Here is a 15,075-nt window from a genome sequence, read left to right as displayed (position 1 = left end):
CCTCTTTAAGGTCACAGTGTGATAATTTTGTAACATCAAAGTAGAGTTGCTCGAAATTATTTTACATTTTGCATTGTCATTTTGTGCGTCGTGAATTTAACGTAAATTTCTGCTTGTAAATGATCAATTACAATGTTTCCAATGTCTCAGGTGTATTTTTCAGAATACATGGATTCAGACTTGAGCGAATTTTATTTGAAAGGACACCAGGAAATAACTATTTGAAATACAACTTATTTCGAATCGTTATGTAATACTGTTATTTGTAAACGAAAATAATGTCGTTCCGTTTGAGATAATAGCAATTCCATATAATGAATTTATTATTTCGTAAGTTGAATTATTTCGATGAATGATAGAAATAATAAGTTTTAAATAGCGATATTAAATATTAAATGTAATAAATAATTATTTCTCACATAATAATCTCAAATAATTATTTCACAATAATCTGAAATAATTATTTCACGAAAATCTGAAATAATTATTTCACGATGATCTGAAATAATGATTTCAAATAACCATCTCAAATAATTCTGAAATGAAATAGCATGTGATTTAGGATAATGTTTAAAATATCGTGATTTCAAAAGTGATCGTAGGCACGGAAATAATTGTGAAATAAAATAACATGTTACTTAAAATAATATTACAAATACATTTTGACGCACAGCTCGTTCGATTACGATCTTAACCGGGAAACTTTGTGCTCATTGAACGGCAATAACACACATCTTCAAAAAGTCGGCGTTTCAATTATATTGTCCATAAAGAGCGGGCCCGTGTTTATTTTTCGAGAGCAAGAGACTGCAATTTTTACCAGCTGAAATTGGAATAGCCTCGCACTACTACATTAGAACCCGTTCAGCAGCGAGTTTAATGTCGAAACTTCGCATGCACGGGATGAGATAATGCACGATTTCGAGACTGCGTTCCGATATTATTTTTCGCCAGCGGAATTCGTTGCCGTGAGAACAAACATATCGAAGATTAATTATATCGCATACAAATATAAACGCGCGCGCGAGGCGGTGTCCCAATTTTTAACAAATTCATCGGGGGCAAATAGTTCCGCGAGAAGAAACGCAAGACCAACGGTGGGAAATTAATTATTTGAAACATCCGTGAGTCAGCGTTTCGATGTTATTTCGAACAAATTCAATGGCGACTCTTGGCCAAAAGAAACAGAGGACCGACAAAGATTAATTATTAAAAATATTCCCGCGCGCGCGAGTCAGCGCGTTCAATTTTATTTCTGTCCAATCGAATAGCGACTCTTCGCTGAGAGCACTGGGTGACTGGAAGCCGTGGATTAATTATTGAAAATACATCGTTGATAAAACACGGACAAGAAGAGAGAGAGAGAGAGAGAGAGAGAGAGAGAGAGAGAGTAGGACAGAACGTTTATTTTTATTTGGTCGTTAAGCTGATCGCGGAGCATAGCCGGAAGAAAATACGTTTCCGTTGTTCGGTCTCTTCGTCGGGTTCCTCTACTTACAACACACGTTCGACAGTGTAATTAGCGAAATATAGTAAGACTGCGGAGCGTGGATAATGAAATACAAACAGGGAGAACGAACAACACCGATAAAGAGAAGGAGGGGGGAGGGGGGGGATAAAGAGGGAGGGGAACGAACTGGCAACATTTCAGACGTAAAATTCGCCGGGTCGGAAATGAATTTATGGGAAGAATGCCGCGAGAAAGTGGATTGCCCGCAATGCAGCATTTATCCGGAGAATTTCAAAGTGGCTCCCTCAACGCGTTGAAAGGCCGAAAACTATTCCAATTGCTCCCGGCGCCGGCGAAAGATCGCGGAGCAACGCCGATTTCGAGGGCCACAGCCGCCGAAAACAGTCTTTTATTCCATCCGAGCACACCGGGGATCCCCCCGGTTTCACTTTCTCAAAATGTCTGCTCGCGGCAAATGTCATTCGGCACGCGCCTTGGCCACGGAAAGCTCCGAGGCGTCCTCTGTCGCGTCACCGTGCAGTACGTATGCATAGCCGCTCAAAATCGCAAAATATTTTACGGGACACGTCGCCGTGGCAGTGCATCGAAACAACCTGGCTTTTATGTTTCTTCGGCCGAAATATCGAGCTCTGCAGTTTTTATGCGACGTTTTCGGCTCGCGGGTTTTCACATGGCTTTGATCTATCTATTTTTTGACCTATGACCTTTATATCCTTCCAATATTTTTGTTCTTCGATGGCGTTATTTCGTTTGCACTATTCGAAGCCGATCATGGTAGGGACAAGTGTTCAATGCACTATGATAAGATGCGCAATAGATTCGTGATTTATTTCCCGAGGACGATTTTTGGTTTGCAATTTTCTCTGCAAACTCTAATCGTTTATAGTCATTAGAATATCTCCAATATAATACAATAAACTGCGAAGTCACAATGCAATTCTGTTTCATAATATAATTTGATTAAACAAGACATAATTTCCTTTATGATAGACGAACTACCAATTTCGCTTCACTCCGATTCACTTTCGTTAATTGTTTTTTCAATCAGCAAAGCATTACGAAGTTTGCAGAAAATTGAACACATTCGTTGAAACATCCTTCTGTTCTAAAACAGTTTGCTGAAACGAAAGTCTTCCCTATTCCATTCGTTGCGACGTGCAAATGGATAAATGTACGTAGCTTATGAATATTTACGCAAATTCTTGTTTTGTGCCGACGTTAAAGAACAGTTCTATTTCTTACGAACTATTTCTTTAAAGCTTTCTTAGCCAGGAAAAGCAGCGTAAAATTGTTCCACAGTTTAATCAATTCTTATTATACTGCTTTTCGAACGAACGCGCAATGAAGGAAGAGCTTTTAGGAAAAACGGGCGAACGAAATATCGCTGGTAATTTTTCGTTTCGCAATGACCGGCCAGCGAAAATAGGAATTTGCGTAAACGTTCCCGGTCCGGATAGATGTGTGGCGCAAGCATAAATTTACCTGTATATCGGCGTGTCTGCGTCCCCCTTGTACCAAATAACTAGTTGTAGCTTGTCTCCAGAGACCGGCGGTTCCACGTCGCACGGTAACTGAGCAACTCCACCTGCCACTGCCTCCGCAGCTATCATTGTCGCTGTAATGACAAAGACAAGCCGTGAGTCAGGTATATCATGTAATAAGAAAACGACGCGCGACGGTGACCGGAATTTGTATCAAGCATTCCGGCGTAAACGGTCCCGCGGAACGCTATTCGCACGTTTTCATGCGAGACAGTATGCGGGGCTCACCGTACTCTAGAACGTCGACGTCGCCGCGAAATTATCAAGTTCTCAGTTCTACCATGCACCATCGTAATCATTTCCATCGATCGGGAGCTTGCAACCGCATCCTTGTGTGATAATCATCACCCAAGTCGAGCAAAACAAGCGTCAAAACTTAAGTGATTTTGCATAATGAAGATTGCGTGAGTGCAGTTTCTTGTATCGTTGTAATTTTTTCGATTAGAGCGACTTCGCCTTATCTTAGTTCTCATTAATCAATATTCGTAGTTGCTTCTCAATGGATAATGATTATCTCCTGCGAAATATGCACTGATTCGGAGAGAAATAAAATGTATATATATACATTTGTACAAATGTAAAATGTATATATATTATAAATGTGTATATAAAAAAATGTATATATGGCTCACTCTAGTAGCTCACTAGCTCTCCGTTTGAATTAAATAATCATCTTCCTATGCGTTGTTTTATACTTCTTTTGTCTTCACATCGATTTACAAAAGTAAGGGTGTCCCAAAAATGTCTCGCAACCCGAAAGTGGCGGGTTTCTCAGGCCATTCGAAGCAACTTTTTCCTTTACAAAAATTTTCTCCGAGGCACCGTTAACGAGTTATTAACGAAAAACAGTGATCAATGAGAGGCGAGGTCAGCTGGCGCGAGGCGATCGAGCCAATCAGCAGAACTGGGATTCGACCGCTCGACCGTTGGCGCCGTTGTCTCGGCCGCCTCGCGCCAGCTGAGCTGGGATTCGACCGCTCGACCGCTGGCGCCGTTGGCTCGGCCGCCTCGCGCCAGCTGAGCTGGGATTCGACTCTCTGCTCTCTCTCACACTGTTTTTATATATATATATACATTTTATTTCTCTCTGATTCAATGCATATTTCGCAGGAGATAATCATTATCTACTGAGAATCATATATATACAGGGTGTCCCAAAATTATTGTGGCTTCGTTTACGGGTTATTAACGAAAAACCAATGAGAGGCGGGATCAGCTGGCGCGTGGCGGCCGAGCCAATGAACGGAACTGGGCTTTGTGCGCTCGTTGGCTCAGCCGCCTCGCGCTAGCCGAGCTCACTTCTCATTGGTTAGTATTTTTCTTTAATAACTCGTTAACGATGCCTCGGAGAACATTTTTGTAAAGGAGAATGTTACTTCAAATGATCGTAGGAACCCCATATTTCCGGAAATACCATAATTTTAGGACACCATGTATATATATATTGTTACGGCGACTTGTCCAAATCAAGTCGCTGTAATGTGAAACTGCCCTGTTGTGAGCAACTCCTTAAAGAAAAATAGAAGAGAGGGGTTGCCACGGAGGTGTTTTATCAACGGACAATCGGAGAGTCGGGATCGGACCGTCGAGCGATCAACACCATCTAATTCGAAGATCTCTAACATATTCTAATTCAGTTGTATTATAGTTCGTGTTCTCTATTGTAAATAAAATGCCGCGACGCGGGAGAAGTGTTGTAATTCGTAACATTGGGGGCTCAGCCGGGATCGAAGAATCGATCGAAAATGTCACGCCGGCATTGGAGATCCTGTTTTCAAACCTCCGACAAGAATTATGCGAGCAACTGCAGGAGCAGCAGAGGCAGTTCGAGGCGCGACTGGAAGCGGACAGGCTTCAGCGCGAGGAACGGGAACAGGCTGCTGCGTCCGAACGAGAGGCTCGCATGGAAGAGAGGATAGCAAGGATCGAGAACCAATGCCAGGTGCTATCGGATTCATTGCGATATTCTCTCTTAAATTCTGCGGCATTCTCGTCTGTGGAACACTCGGAGGCGCGTGTAAATAGTGCGGGCACTGCTGTAAATAATGTTAATAGTGTATATAACGCGAGTGTACCTTTTGCTCCGAGTGTTCCTGTATTTGCTTCACAGTCGGTGCCATCCTTGCCTGCGTGTCGTGAATCTACACGCTTCGAAACTGGATTAGGATATTCCGTGAAGCCGACACGTTATGACGGTTCCACGTCATGGGATGAGTACCGAATTCAATTTGAAATGGTCGCGAATGTAAATGGCTGGGACGAAGCAAAGAAAGCTGCGGCTTTAATTGCTTCGTTGGATGGTCCGGCTCGAGGAGTACTGACTTCTCTTCCCGCCGATAAGTATTTCGACTTCAAAGAAATAGTTTCGGCAATCGAGTTTCGGTTTGGTCAAAAAAACTTTTCGAAGCTAAATTACGTTCTTTTTCAAAATTATAAACAGCGGCAAGGGGAGTCAATTTCTGCATTGGCCACGGAGATTGAGAGGCTGGCGCAATGTGCTTTCTCTGAATGTCCAATGGATGTTCGGGATCGTTTGGCCGCATCTCAGTTTGTGACGGCGTTGGCCAATGAAGAGATGAAGAGAATGTTGAGATATGAAAGTCTTACATCTCTTAGAGCTACGGTGACCAGAGCTCTAGAGATGGAAGCTCTCAATAAATTAAGCTCTCAAAAAACACAAACGATTGAACGGAATTTAAAACGTCCCTTTACTTCCGAGGGAATGCTGGAACGTGCGGCTGAACGGCATTCTGAACGAGTGGTTGGACATCAACGGGAGTTGCCGCATTGCTGGAGCTGTGGAAAAAAGGGCCACCTCCAGCGGGATTGTTTAAAGAAAATAAGGAAGGAGACTTCGCAGGGAAACTTCAAGAAGTCGGTATAATGGGGGATAGTCCGACTTCATCTTCCGTTTTTCCCCCTGTCGTGCTGCGTTTGGAACCTATTCAGCGAGGGATTTTCTTCGTCGAAGGCATCGTTGGAGCGAAGAAAAGGAAAATCATCTTGGACACGGGCTCATCGGTTAACCTTCTACGGGAAACTTATGCTACAAGGCAGAATAGTTCGGCGAGCATGACAGGAGTGAAGATTTTTTCAGTCTCCGGTCAGAGATTACCGATTTTTGGTAAAAAGCATCTACCTGTTTCTATTGGAGAAGTCGAGACCGAAGAAGAGTTCTTCTTCGTCAGTATGATGGAAGAATGCATTTTAGGAATCGAATTTCTTAAAAAGCATGCCTGTCAACTAGACTTTACAAACGAGGTTCTTCATTTGAAAGGAATGCAAGTGCCGTTGCTGAAGTATGGAGAAGATTCGGCTACGAAGGAGATAAAGAAAAACAGGAATACATTAGTACCGAATCATCTTCAGGATCTTCATCAGAGATGTTCTATAAACCTGTCCGCAGAGCAAAAGAAAACTTTTGCCGAGTTATTGACGGAATTTGCAGATGTTTTTGCGAAAGATTCCGAAGAGGTGGGAAAATGTGACGTAGTATGTCACAAGATAGATACCGGTGACAGTCTTCCCATAAAACAGGCACCCCGACGATTACCTCTTCATCGACGTTCAGAAGTAGATGAATTATTGTCGAAAATGGAACGACAAGGAGTCATAGAAAAGTCTCAAAGCCCCTGGTCTTCACCCGTGGTATTGGTCAAGAAGAAGGACGGGTCCATCAGATTTTGCGTGGATTACAGGCGTCTGAACAATATCACCAAGAAAGATTCGTACCCCCTTCCAAGGATAGAAGATACGCTGGACGCTTTGGATGGCTCCTGTTGGTTCTCGACTATCGACTTACAAAGTGGATATTGGCAGATATCCATGGATCCTGTACATAAGGAAAAGACTGCCTTTTGTGTGGGTACTGGATTATGGCAGTTCAAAGTCATGCCATTTGGTCTTTGTAACGCACCAGCTACCTTTGAACGTCTAATGGACAACATCTTAAGAGGCTTAAACTGGAAGATTTGTTTGGTATACCTCGACGACATCATAATTTTCGGTAGAAGTTTTGAACAGGAAGTACAACGTCTGCGGAAGGTACTTGCTCGCCTAAGGAAAGCTTGCTTGCTGATGAGCCCGAAGAAGTGTAATTTCTTCTGCAAAGAAGTGAAATATCTTGGACACGTAGTATCCGAGATGGGTGTACAAACTGATCCTGAAAAATTGGATGCAGTAAAGAATTGGCCGGTGCCGAAGAATAAGACCGAGTTGAAGAGTTTCCTGGGTCTTTGCACTTATTATCGGAAGTTTGTTAAAAATTTCGCCGATATTGCGAAGCCCTTACATCGTTTGACCGAGAACGAGAAAATCTTCGTGTGGACGGAAGAAGCGGAACATTCGTTCGAGGATTTAAAAAGGAAATTGATGGAGTCACCCATTCTTTCTTATCCGTCGGTTAATACAGAATTCATTTTGGACACGGATGCCTCAAATTTTGCAATTGGAGCAGTTCTTTCTCAAATTCAGCAAGGTCGGGAGAGAGTAATCGCCTACTTCTCCAAGACGCTAGGAAAAGCTGAGAAGAATTATTGCGTTACTCGGAAGGAACTATTAGCGATAGTGAAATCTATTGAACATTTTCATCATTACCTTTATGGGCGTAGATTCCTTCTGAGGACCGATCACGCTGCTTTACGTTGGTTGCTGTCTTTCAAGAATCCGGAAGGACAGGTAGCACGTTGGATCGAGCGGATTCAGGGATATGACTTTGAGGTGAAACACCGGGAAGGAAGACTCCATCAGAACGCGGACGGTCTTTCTCGCAGGCCTTGCGAATCGCAGGATTGTGCGCGATGCAAGCGCCTGGAGGAGAAGACGGAAGAAAATGGAGACGTAGTTCTGCGGACACTCTGCGAAACATTTGATTTTGAAGAGTGGAGGAGAAAACAGGAGGAGGATGAAGAAATTGGTTTCATCCTGTCAAGAAAAAAAGAGGGTAGCAGGCCCGATTGGCAGGAGATTTCGGACAGGAATACGAGAATTAAATATCTCGTATCAATCTGGGATTCCTTGGAAGTGTACGAGGATCTACTGTTTCGTAAGTGGGAATCCCCTGATGGAAAAAGTAACAAGTGGTTACTGATGGTTCCAAGAGAAATGGTAAGCTCGGTGATGACAGATTGTCATGATACACCGGCGGGTGGCCATTTCGGAGTGAACAAAACTCTGGACAGGGTACGTCGAAAGTTTTACTGGCCTGATAATCGCAAGGATGTGGAAGACTGGTGTCGTCGATGTAATACTTGTGTCGCAAGGAAAGGTCCGAGGGAGAGGGGACATGGACCTCTCAAGATTTATAATGTCGGGGCACCGTTTGAAAGGGTAGCGCTCGACATTGTGGGACCGTTTCCGAAGTCTGCGGCTGGTAACAAGTATGCGCTGGTCGTTGTGGATTATTTTACGAAATGGCCGGAGGTAGTTCCGTTGCCGGACCAGCGCGCGACGACTGTTGCGAAGGCCCTTCTTACAGAAGTTGTAAGTCGTCATGGCGTACCGTTGGAACTTCATTCGGATCAGGGGAGAAATTTTGAGTCGGCGGTCTTCAAGCGGTTGATGGTGCTGCTTGGTATTAAGAAGACTCGCACTACTCCTTTGCATCCACAATCTGATGGGCTCGTGGAGAGGTTGATTCGGACTCTGCTGCAGTATTTGTCAATGTTTGTAGCGGATCATCAACGGGATTGGGACGATTGGATACCGTTATTTTTACTATCCTATCGCTCAAGCAGACACGAGACAATGAAGAACACTCCATCGATGATTCTCACTGGTAGAGAGCTTCGACTTCCAATGGATCTTCAGAGAGGACTCCCGCCTGAATCAAGATATGAGGAGGACGAGTTTGTTCAGCAAACGCGTATCAGACTGGCTAAAATTCATGAATTTATTCGCCAGAGACTGAGAATTAGCGGAGACAAAATGAAATCTTGGTATGATGTTTACGCTAATTCAATTACGTTTGCTACAGGCGAGAAAGTATGGCTGTTCCAACCACGAAGGACGAAAGGAAAATGTCCCAAGTTGCAGTCCGCGTGGGAAGGTCCTTATGTGGTACAGGACCGCCTGAACGACATTATTTATCGTGTAACTCGTTCTCCGAAGTCGAAACCGAAGATCGTACACGTTAACCGCTTGGCTCGCTACGACGCTGTACACAGAAGCCTTTGACTGTCTCTCACCCAAGAAGAGGACGTTTCTTCGCAGAAGACGAGGGAGTGATCTGTGTACTGACACGCTGAGCTCTTTCCATTTGTGGAAGTAACGGTTCGATGGGGGAAGGAAGTTGTATCCTCTGGAAGATTACGTCCTCCCATTGGGGAGTGGGGACGTGTTCTCAGGAGGGTACACCCTTTCCTGACTGGTCCACAAAATGAGATGCACCGGATCCCATATTACTGCAGGTAGTATCCTGTGGTGATTGGAGGTGCATCCGGGGAAGAGTTTTGGTGATTGATCAGAGCAGGGAACTCCCGGGAAGTCTGCAAGTGAGAAGTTCTCAAAACTTCTTCAAGAAAGAAACGCTCAAGCCTCAAAACGAAGAATTAAGAGGAAGGGTGAGCGACAGAGATTAGAGCTGTACGCGTCGTAGAAGTACTGACGTTCTGCTCAAGGTTTTTTTGGTGGTTTTCCCTTGAGACGGAGGACAAATGTCAGGACGTAAACTGTCTGGAAAAGGCCACCTGGGTAACTAATTACATTCTTTCCTTGTTTACCTACTTTTCAGACAGAAGTACTTGCGGTGGAGGTTACCTGTCAGTTGTCCGATGGAACGATAGTTCGAGGTTATAGGACTGAAGCTGGCAGGATTAACGGTTCGATTGTCGTTGGTCAACACAAGTGAAATTTGCCGCGGCCGGGACGGCCGCTCATTCGGCGAGGAGGGCAATGTTACGGCGACTTGTCCAAATCAAGTCGCTGTAATGTGAAACTGCCCTGTTGTGAGCAACTCCTTAAAGAAAAATAGAAGAGAGGGGTTGCCACGGAGGTGTTTTATCAACGGACAATCGGAGAGTCGGGATCGGACCGTCGAGCGATCAACACCATCTAATTCGAAGATCTCTAACATATTCTAATTCAGTTGTATTATAGTTCGTGTTCTCTATTGTAAATAAAATGCCGCGACGCGGGAGAAGTGTTGTAATTCGTAACAATATATATTAGTATATCACTAATACTCTTCTATTCGGGGCTTAATCTAAATTTAATCGCAATTCCAACAGTTGTTCTTTTAACCAAAAATAATCTGTTGATCTGAAAGGTCAGTATGTAGATAAATATTTCTAATATTACTTTTACTTGTAAATGTTTATTATTGTTATTACAACACTTAGCAATTTAAGGTATATTTTTATATTGTTGTAATTAATCTATATATCTATGTAAGCGTATTTCCATAATGCTATTTCTATAATGTATTTTATAATATCTATATTTTGTTATATATCACATGTCTGTACAATGTAAATAATAAAGTGGTATATCTCCAAAAACTGAACTAAGGATTAAAATTGTAAAATTGATCGGCATAATTGTGCAGAACTATAATTGTGATTGGAACCCAATATTTTTATGCCGACATTGCACTCGACCTTTATCAGAGAAGTCTTTCGAGTGCTAATGGTTAATTGTTTCCATAAATGTGTTTTAAAAAAAGGCTTATTTTCCGGAAACGTGAACGCTTTGATTGCGTGCTAACGTTAATTAACCTCGCATGTGCGAAGTGAGAGAGCAGAGAACTGGATTACGTACAAGTAACATTTTCAGCGCATAACTAATTACGGCGGAATTTATTACGTAAGCGCGTGAAAGTTCGTTAATTAAGTGCGGTAATTTCGGCTCTTACTTTTGCCGTTTTGAATTGAAATTGGCTATAAGTAAAATCGTCGAATTGATTGCAGCGTGAATAGCTTATCCTATTAAAGCGATCCAGATAATTCAGTGAATTTTAATATCGGCATAGCGTGCCACCAATCATGTCGACTCGGGCGCTAACGTTACAGTAGGTGCAGGAACATAAAACAATTATCGTTCGGTGATTAAAACATTTCGGTCGAGCGTCTCTATTATAGCACAGTGGTTGTTAAACAGCAAGACAATCAATCCCGTCGACGTATACCAGCGATTAATGTCGAGTCTAGTAATCGAATTCGTTAGTAATCGAATAGCAATTATTTCGTTGTCCCGTTCGGTCTACAACATTATAATTATTACGTCGTTAAGCATTCAAATGACTCGATAACAGTCGATTAGAGAAATAAATTGCACGATTTAATGGAGCGGCAGGCAACTCTGTGAAAAGAACCAAAAAGAAAACAGTAGGGAAAAATGGAAATTGCAATTCATGGGACAAAAGTTTCTCGGTTTAGCAGGGTCACGTAAAATAAATTCCGCTGATTGCTAGGATACGTCAAAAATTAATTTTCACTGTATACATCGAGACCCTAACCGCGGTGATTCACAAGCAACGATACCAGGGCTCGTTGCCCGGTGAAAAAGAAAGTCTAATTAGAGCCAAATCTAATTGTGGCGATTAACCGCGTGCCGCCACTGAAGTAAGTCTCTCTTTCTCTCTCCCACTCTCCCCCCCCCTCTCTTTCTCGCTCTCTCGTTATACAGCTCGGTGAATACATAATTTTCGTTAACAATTACACTACAGGCAAATAAACTCTAGGAGTAACGCTACACCGACGAAGATGCCCCGTTAATGACAATTAGACGGTTCATATATTCGCTGTAACTGCGGTAAACGGGTGCCAAGAATGTCTAATTAACGCTAGCAAAGAAAGTGCGCCTACTGTGCCATCACCTTGCCAGCTTTAATTGATTTTGCCAATGAAATTCATCTTATTACAGATATTCATACTCTCACAGTTCAAATTAACTTTGTCGAAAGTGATGGAAGAAGGGTAAATTTGATTTCCAAGAATGTGAATCTGATATGCATAACGGCGAATGTGATCCGCAGAAGGGTTGATTTGAAAATTCAGAATTAAAATTAGGATGTGTCATGAAGCTGGAACTTTTTCAAAAACTGCAGACAAAATTTTCTAAATTTACTAAATTTACTAAATTTTCCTAATTTACTAAACTGCTTTTAAGTACATACTTTAAGGCTGTATGATCTATAAATGTTTAACGCTATTTCTATCGATTTTTCGTATGCGCCTATTTTTTTTTACTAAATTATCTTTAGAATGTCTATAGACATAACGTTACGATTACTATATGTAAACAATTACTATTATTACTATGATAATAACACTGTAATTACTACAGAAAAATTACTATAACTGCTATATTCCTATAACACTATACTATATTACGAATTACTAATTAAATAAATATAATACTATACGAAAAAAAAAATGCAATAATTTATATTTAATTTCAATTTTCACCAAACGGATTTAAGGACACATTTTAATAACTTTTAATAAACATTATTTCCTGCGTCCTGTGTTTTCCATGTAATCGCTTCTCGACTTTCGTTATAGTCATCACAAATTAATTCGGTAAATTTTGTCGGTACGAATTTCAATTTCAATTCGCTACAGTCGTCGCAAATTAATTCGAAATAGATCTCAGTTCCAGTTGTCGAACAATGAGAAGTAGAGAAAGCGTCGGGGTCATAAAATCTCTATTACCCTCCAGGGTTCCGTTCGCTAAGCATCGCCGGGATTCCAAGATCAGCACTAGCAAGAACTATTTGCTCCACCAGGCCCGAGATTATCCAGTCTCGCTGCGATCGGGATCACGGAATCGATCGTCTCGCGTGCCACGGCAACAAGGACTCTATCCTGGACTGATTGCTTAATAAAAGGGCCGGGCGACGATCGGTTTATTAATCTGTTAAACGAACCCCGCGTTCGCGGGACCTGGTGTTCCTGTACTATCGCGAGCCACACGGACAAATAACCCACGCATTAAATCCCGTTTGCATATTCATAAGAGAAGGAACGCATTTAAGCGAGTTAACGACTCAACGACCGCTTAATATTCTTGACAGCCACGCGACCCGCCGCGCCGTCATTTCGCGTTTTAATCGACGATGCAAATCATCGTTGACGTCGTCGCGACGCTCGTCGCCGAGTTTGCGTAATCCGCCCGAAGCGTCATCGAAAAATTGTTTCCGCCTAATTAACAAGCTGTCGCGCCGATCCAGGCGACGTGTACCAGGCATGGGATCCGGAAACTCCGACGGTTATACACCGAGTTAGTACTCGTGCCGCGGTGACAGTGACTTCGGTGATCTAAGTCTGTGCTTTCAACGGAAATTAACTCCTCGGACCGGTAATTATGCATGCAGTTGATAAGGAGCTGCAACACATTCTCTGTAATCGAACTTAGTTAATTGTCGATTAATCCGAACTTGTTGTATTGGCGCACAAAATTCGTATTGTTCGAAGACAGCAGGTATCAATCTCGAGGTGTAGGGTAGTTGGGCCGGTTGCTGCGGGGTGACCAATTGACTTCAATTCGTTTTCGGACATAATTGATCTTTTATTCACCGAATAAGACGTATTAAATTTTTTGAGCCCAAAATAATTAGATCGGAAGAGTGAAAAAATACGAGCTATTAAATTACTTTTGTTAAAAAATACATAAAACATATATTTAAAAATATATAAAAGACGTATTAAATTTTATTTTATCTAAAAATAAACAGAATGAAAGAATACAAGAAATAGGACGTATTCGATTTTTGTATTGAAAGATGATCGAACTGAAAGAATAAAAAAATGTAATATGCCTTATTCGATAAATGCAAAGTACGAAAACAAACCAAAACCGTTACAATGTTGAAGCATTACAATAAAGTTTACGTTCCCTTACAATTACGTCATTCAACGAAAATCCAATCCGAAACAGTACGAGAATAGAGAAGTACAACGCGAACTGTTGAAAAACTCATCTACGTAACTCGAAATCGTCGTCGTCTCACGCAATTACCGTGTCCGCGGCGATTAACCAGTTTATCAACGCACCCGACTTAATTAATTAAAATTCTCGCGGAGCTTGTATCGCGAGCACATCAGAAGCAAGAAGAAAATGGCAGAGGAAAGAGAAACGTTGAAGCCGAACCGTGTGAAAACAGAGTGAGAGAAAGGTGGAGGGAGAGAGAGAGAGAGAGAGAGAGAGAGAGAGAGAGAGAGAGAAAGAGAGAGAGAGAGAGAGAGAGAGAAAGAGAAATAGAGAGAGAGAGAGCGTAAGAGTACCGTGGGCGACATTATTAAATAAAGGCCAGGTACCCCAATTTCGAAATTAATCTCTCTCCTCGTACGAATGGCGCTCGGATCCGTCCGAAACCGGTTGAAAAAAAAGAAAGAAAGGTATGAAGCGGAAAAAAAGTGGGAGCGCGAAGCGTGTCGATTTGCGCGACGAAATCATGCGTGTTTTTTCGACACGTTGTCGGAACGTTCGGGGAATAAGTGAAAACGCTATGCGATGCCGCCGCACTGTGGAGGAATTGCATGCCGAAAAAAACGCGGTAAAAAGTTATTTTATAAAAGTATGCTTATAGCGAAGAAAATTTTTCCCAACGATTAATTAGATATAGAGGGTCTACAATGTATGTACATGACTTTGACGAAGCTAATCTCAAAATCATTTGAAATGAAAACCACCGATTATGAGTGTTTTGTTCATTGAAATTAAATAATAAGTGATAGAAACGTGTTTACCTAGTGTGTAATTCAATTGTACGAAAATTACACTTTTATATCTCCGACACTTTTTCAGTTATACGTAATTGAATATATTCAGTTTTCATTTCATTTTTCAATTATGAATGCAGTCGAATGCAGTGCTAATTTTGGTCGCATTTTAACACGTTGACTGCCACGCGTATTTACAACAAAATCTCCTACAGGCCACCCGTGCCGCTATAGGAAGCGTGCGCTGTTAATTCATGTCTGTTTCTGTTCCTGCATGAACAGTTGGAATCGTTGCCGAGTACCGAATGGTATAACTTAAAATCTCTGCCCTTATTTTTTTTCAATAATGAAAAGAGATCGGATTGCCCGGAAGGAGAAGCATAAATAAAATTACATCGTCAGA

The 15,075-nt window shown here is 42.0% G+C and overlaps 1 protein-coding gene across 5 annotated transcripts in view; it reads right to left on the bottom strand.

The window, feature by feature from the left end:
- The window catches only part of LOC117225885 (protein turtle homolog B), a 763,215-nt gene that overhangs the window by 163,924 nt on the left and 584,216 nt on the right, over positions 1 to 15,075 (bottom strand). For all 5 annotated transcript variants that reach the window (XM_076523091.1, XM_076523090.1, XM_076523093.1 and 2 more), the window contains one exon: positions 2,954 to 3,086. In XM_076523091.1, coding sequence (XP_076379206.1) covers positions 2,954 to 3,086 — 133 coding nt within the window. The remainder of the gene's footprint in view (positions 1 to 2,953; positions 3,087 to 15,075) is intronic.

Source organism: Megalopta genalis, chromosome 6, assembly GCF_051020955.1.
Source record: "Megalopta genalis isolate 19385.01 chromosome 6, iyMegGena1_principal, whole genome shotgun sequence".
In the NCBI taxonomy this organism is placed as follows: domain Eukaryota; kingdom Metazoa; phylum Arthropoda; class Insecta; order Hymenoptera; family Halictidae; genus Megalopta; species Megalopta genalis.
The sequence above is the reverse complement of the archived record's forward strand: the minus strand, read 5'-3'. Positions and strand labels throughout refer to the sequence as shown.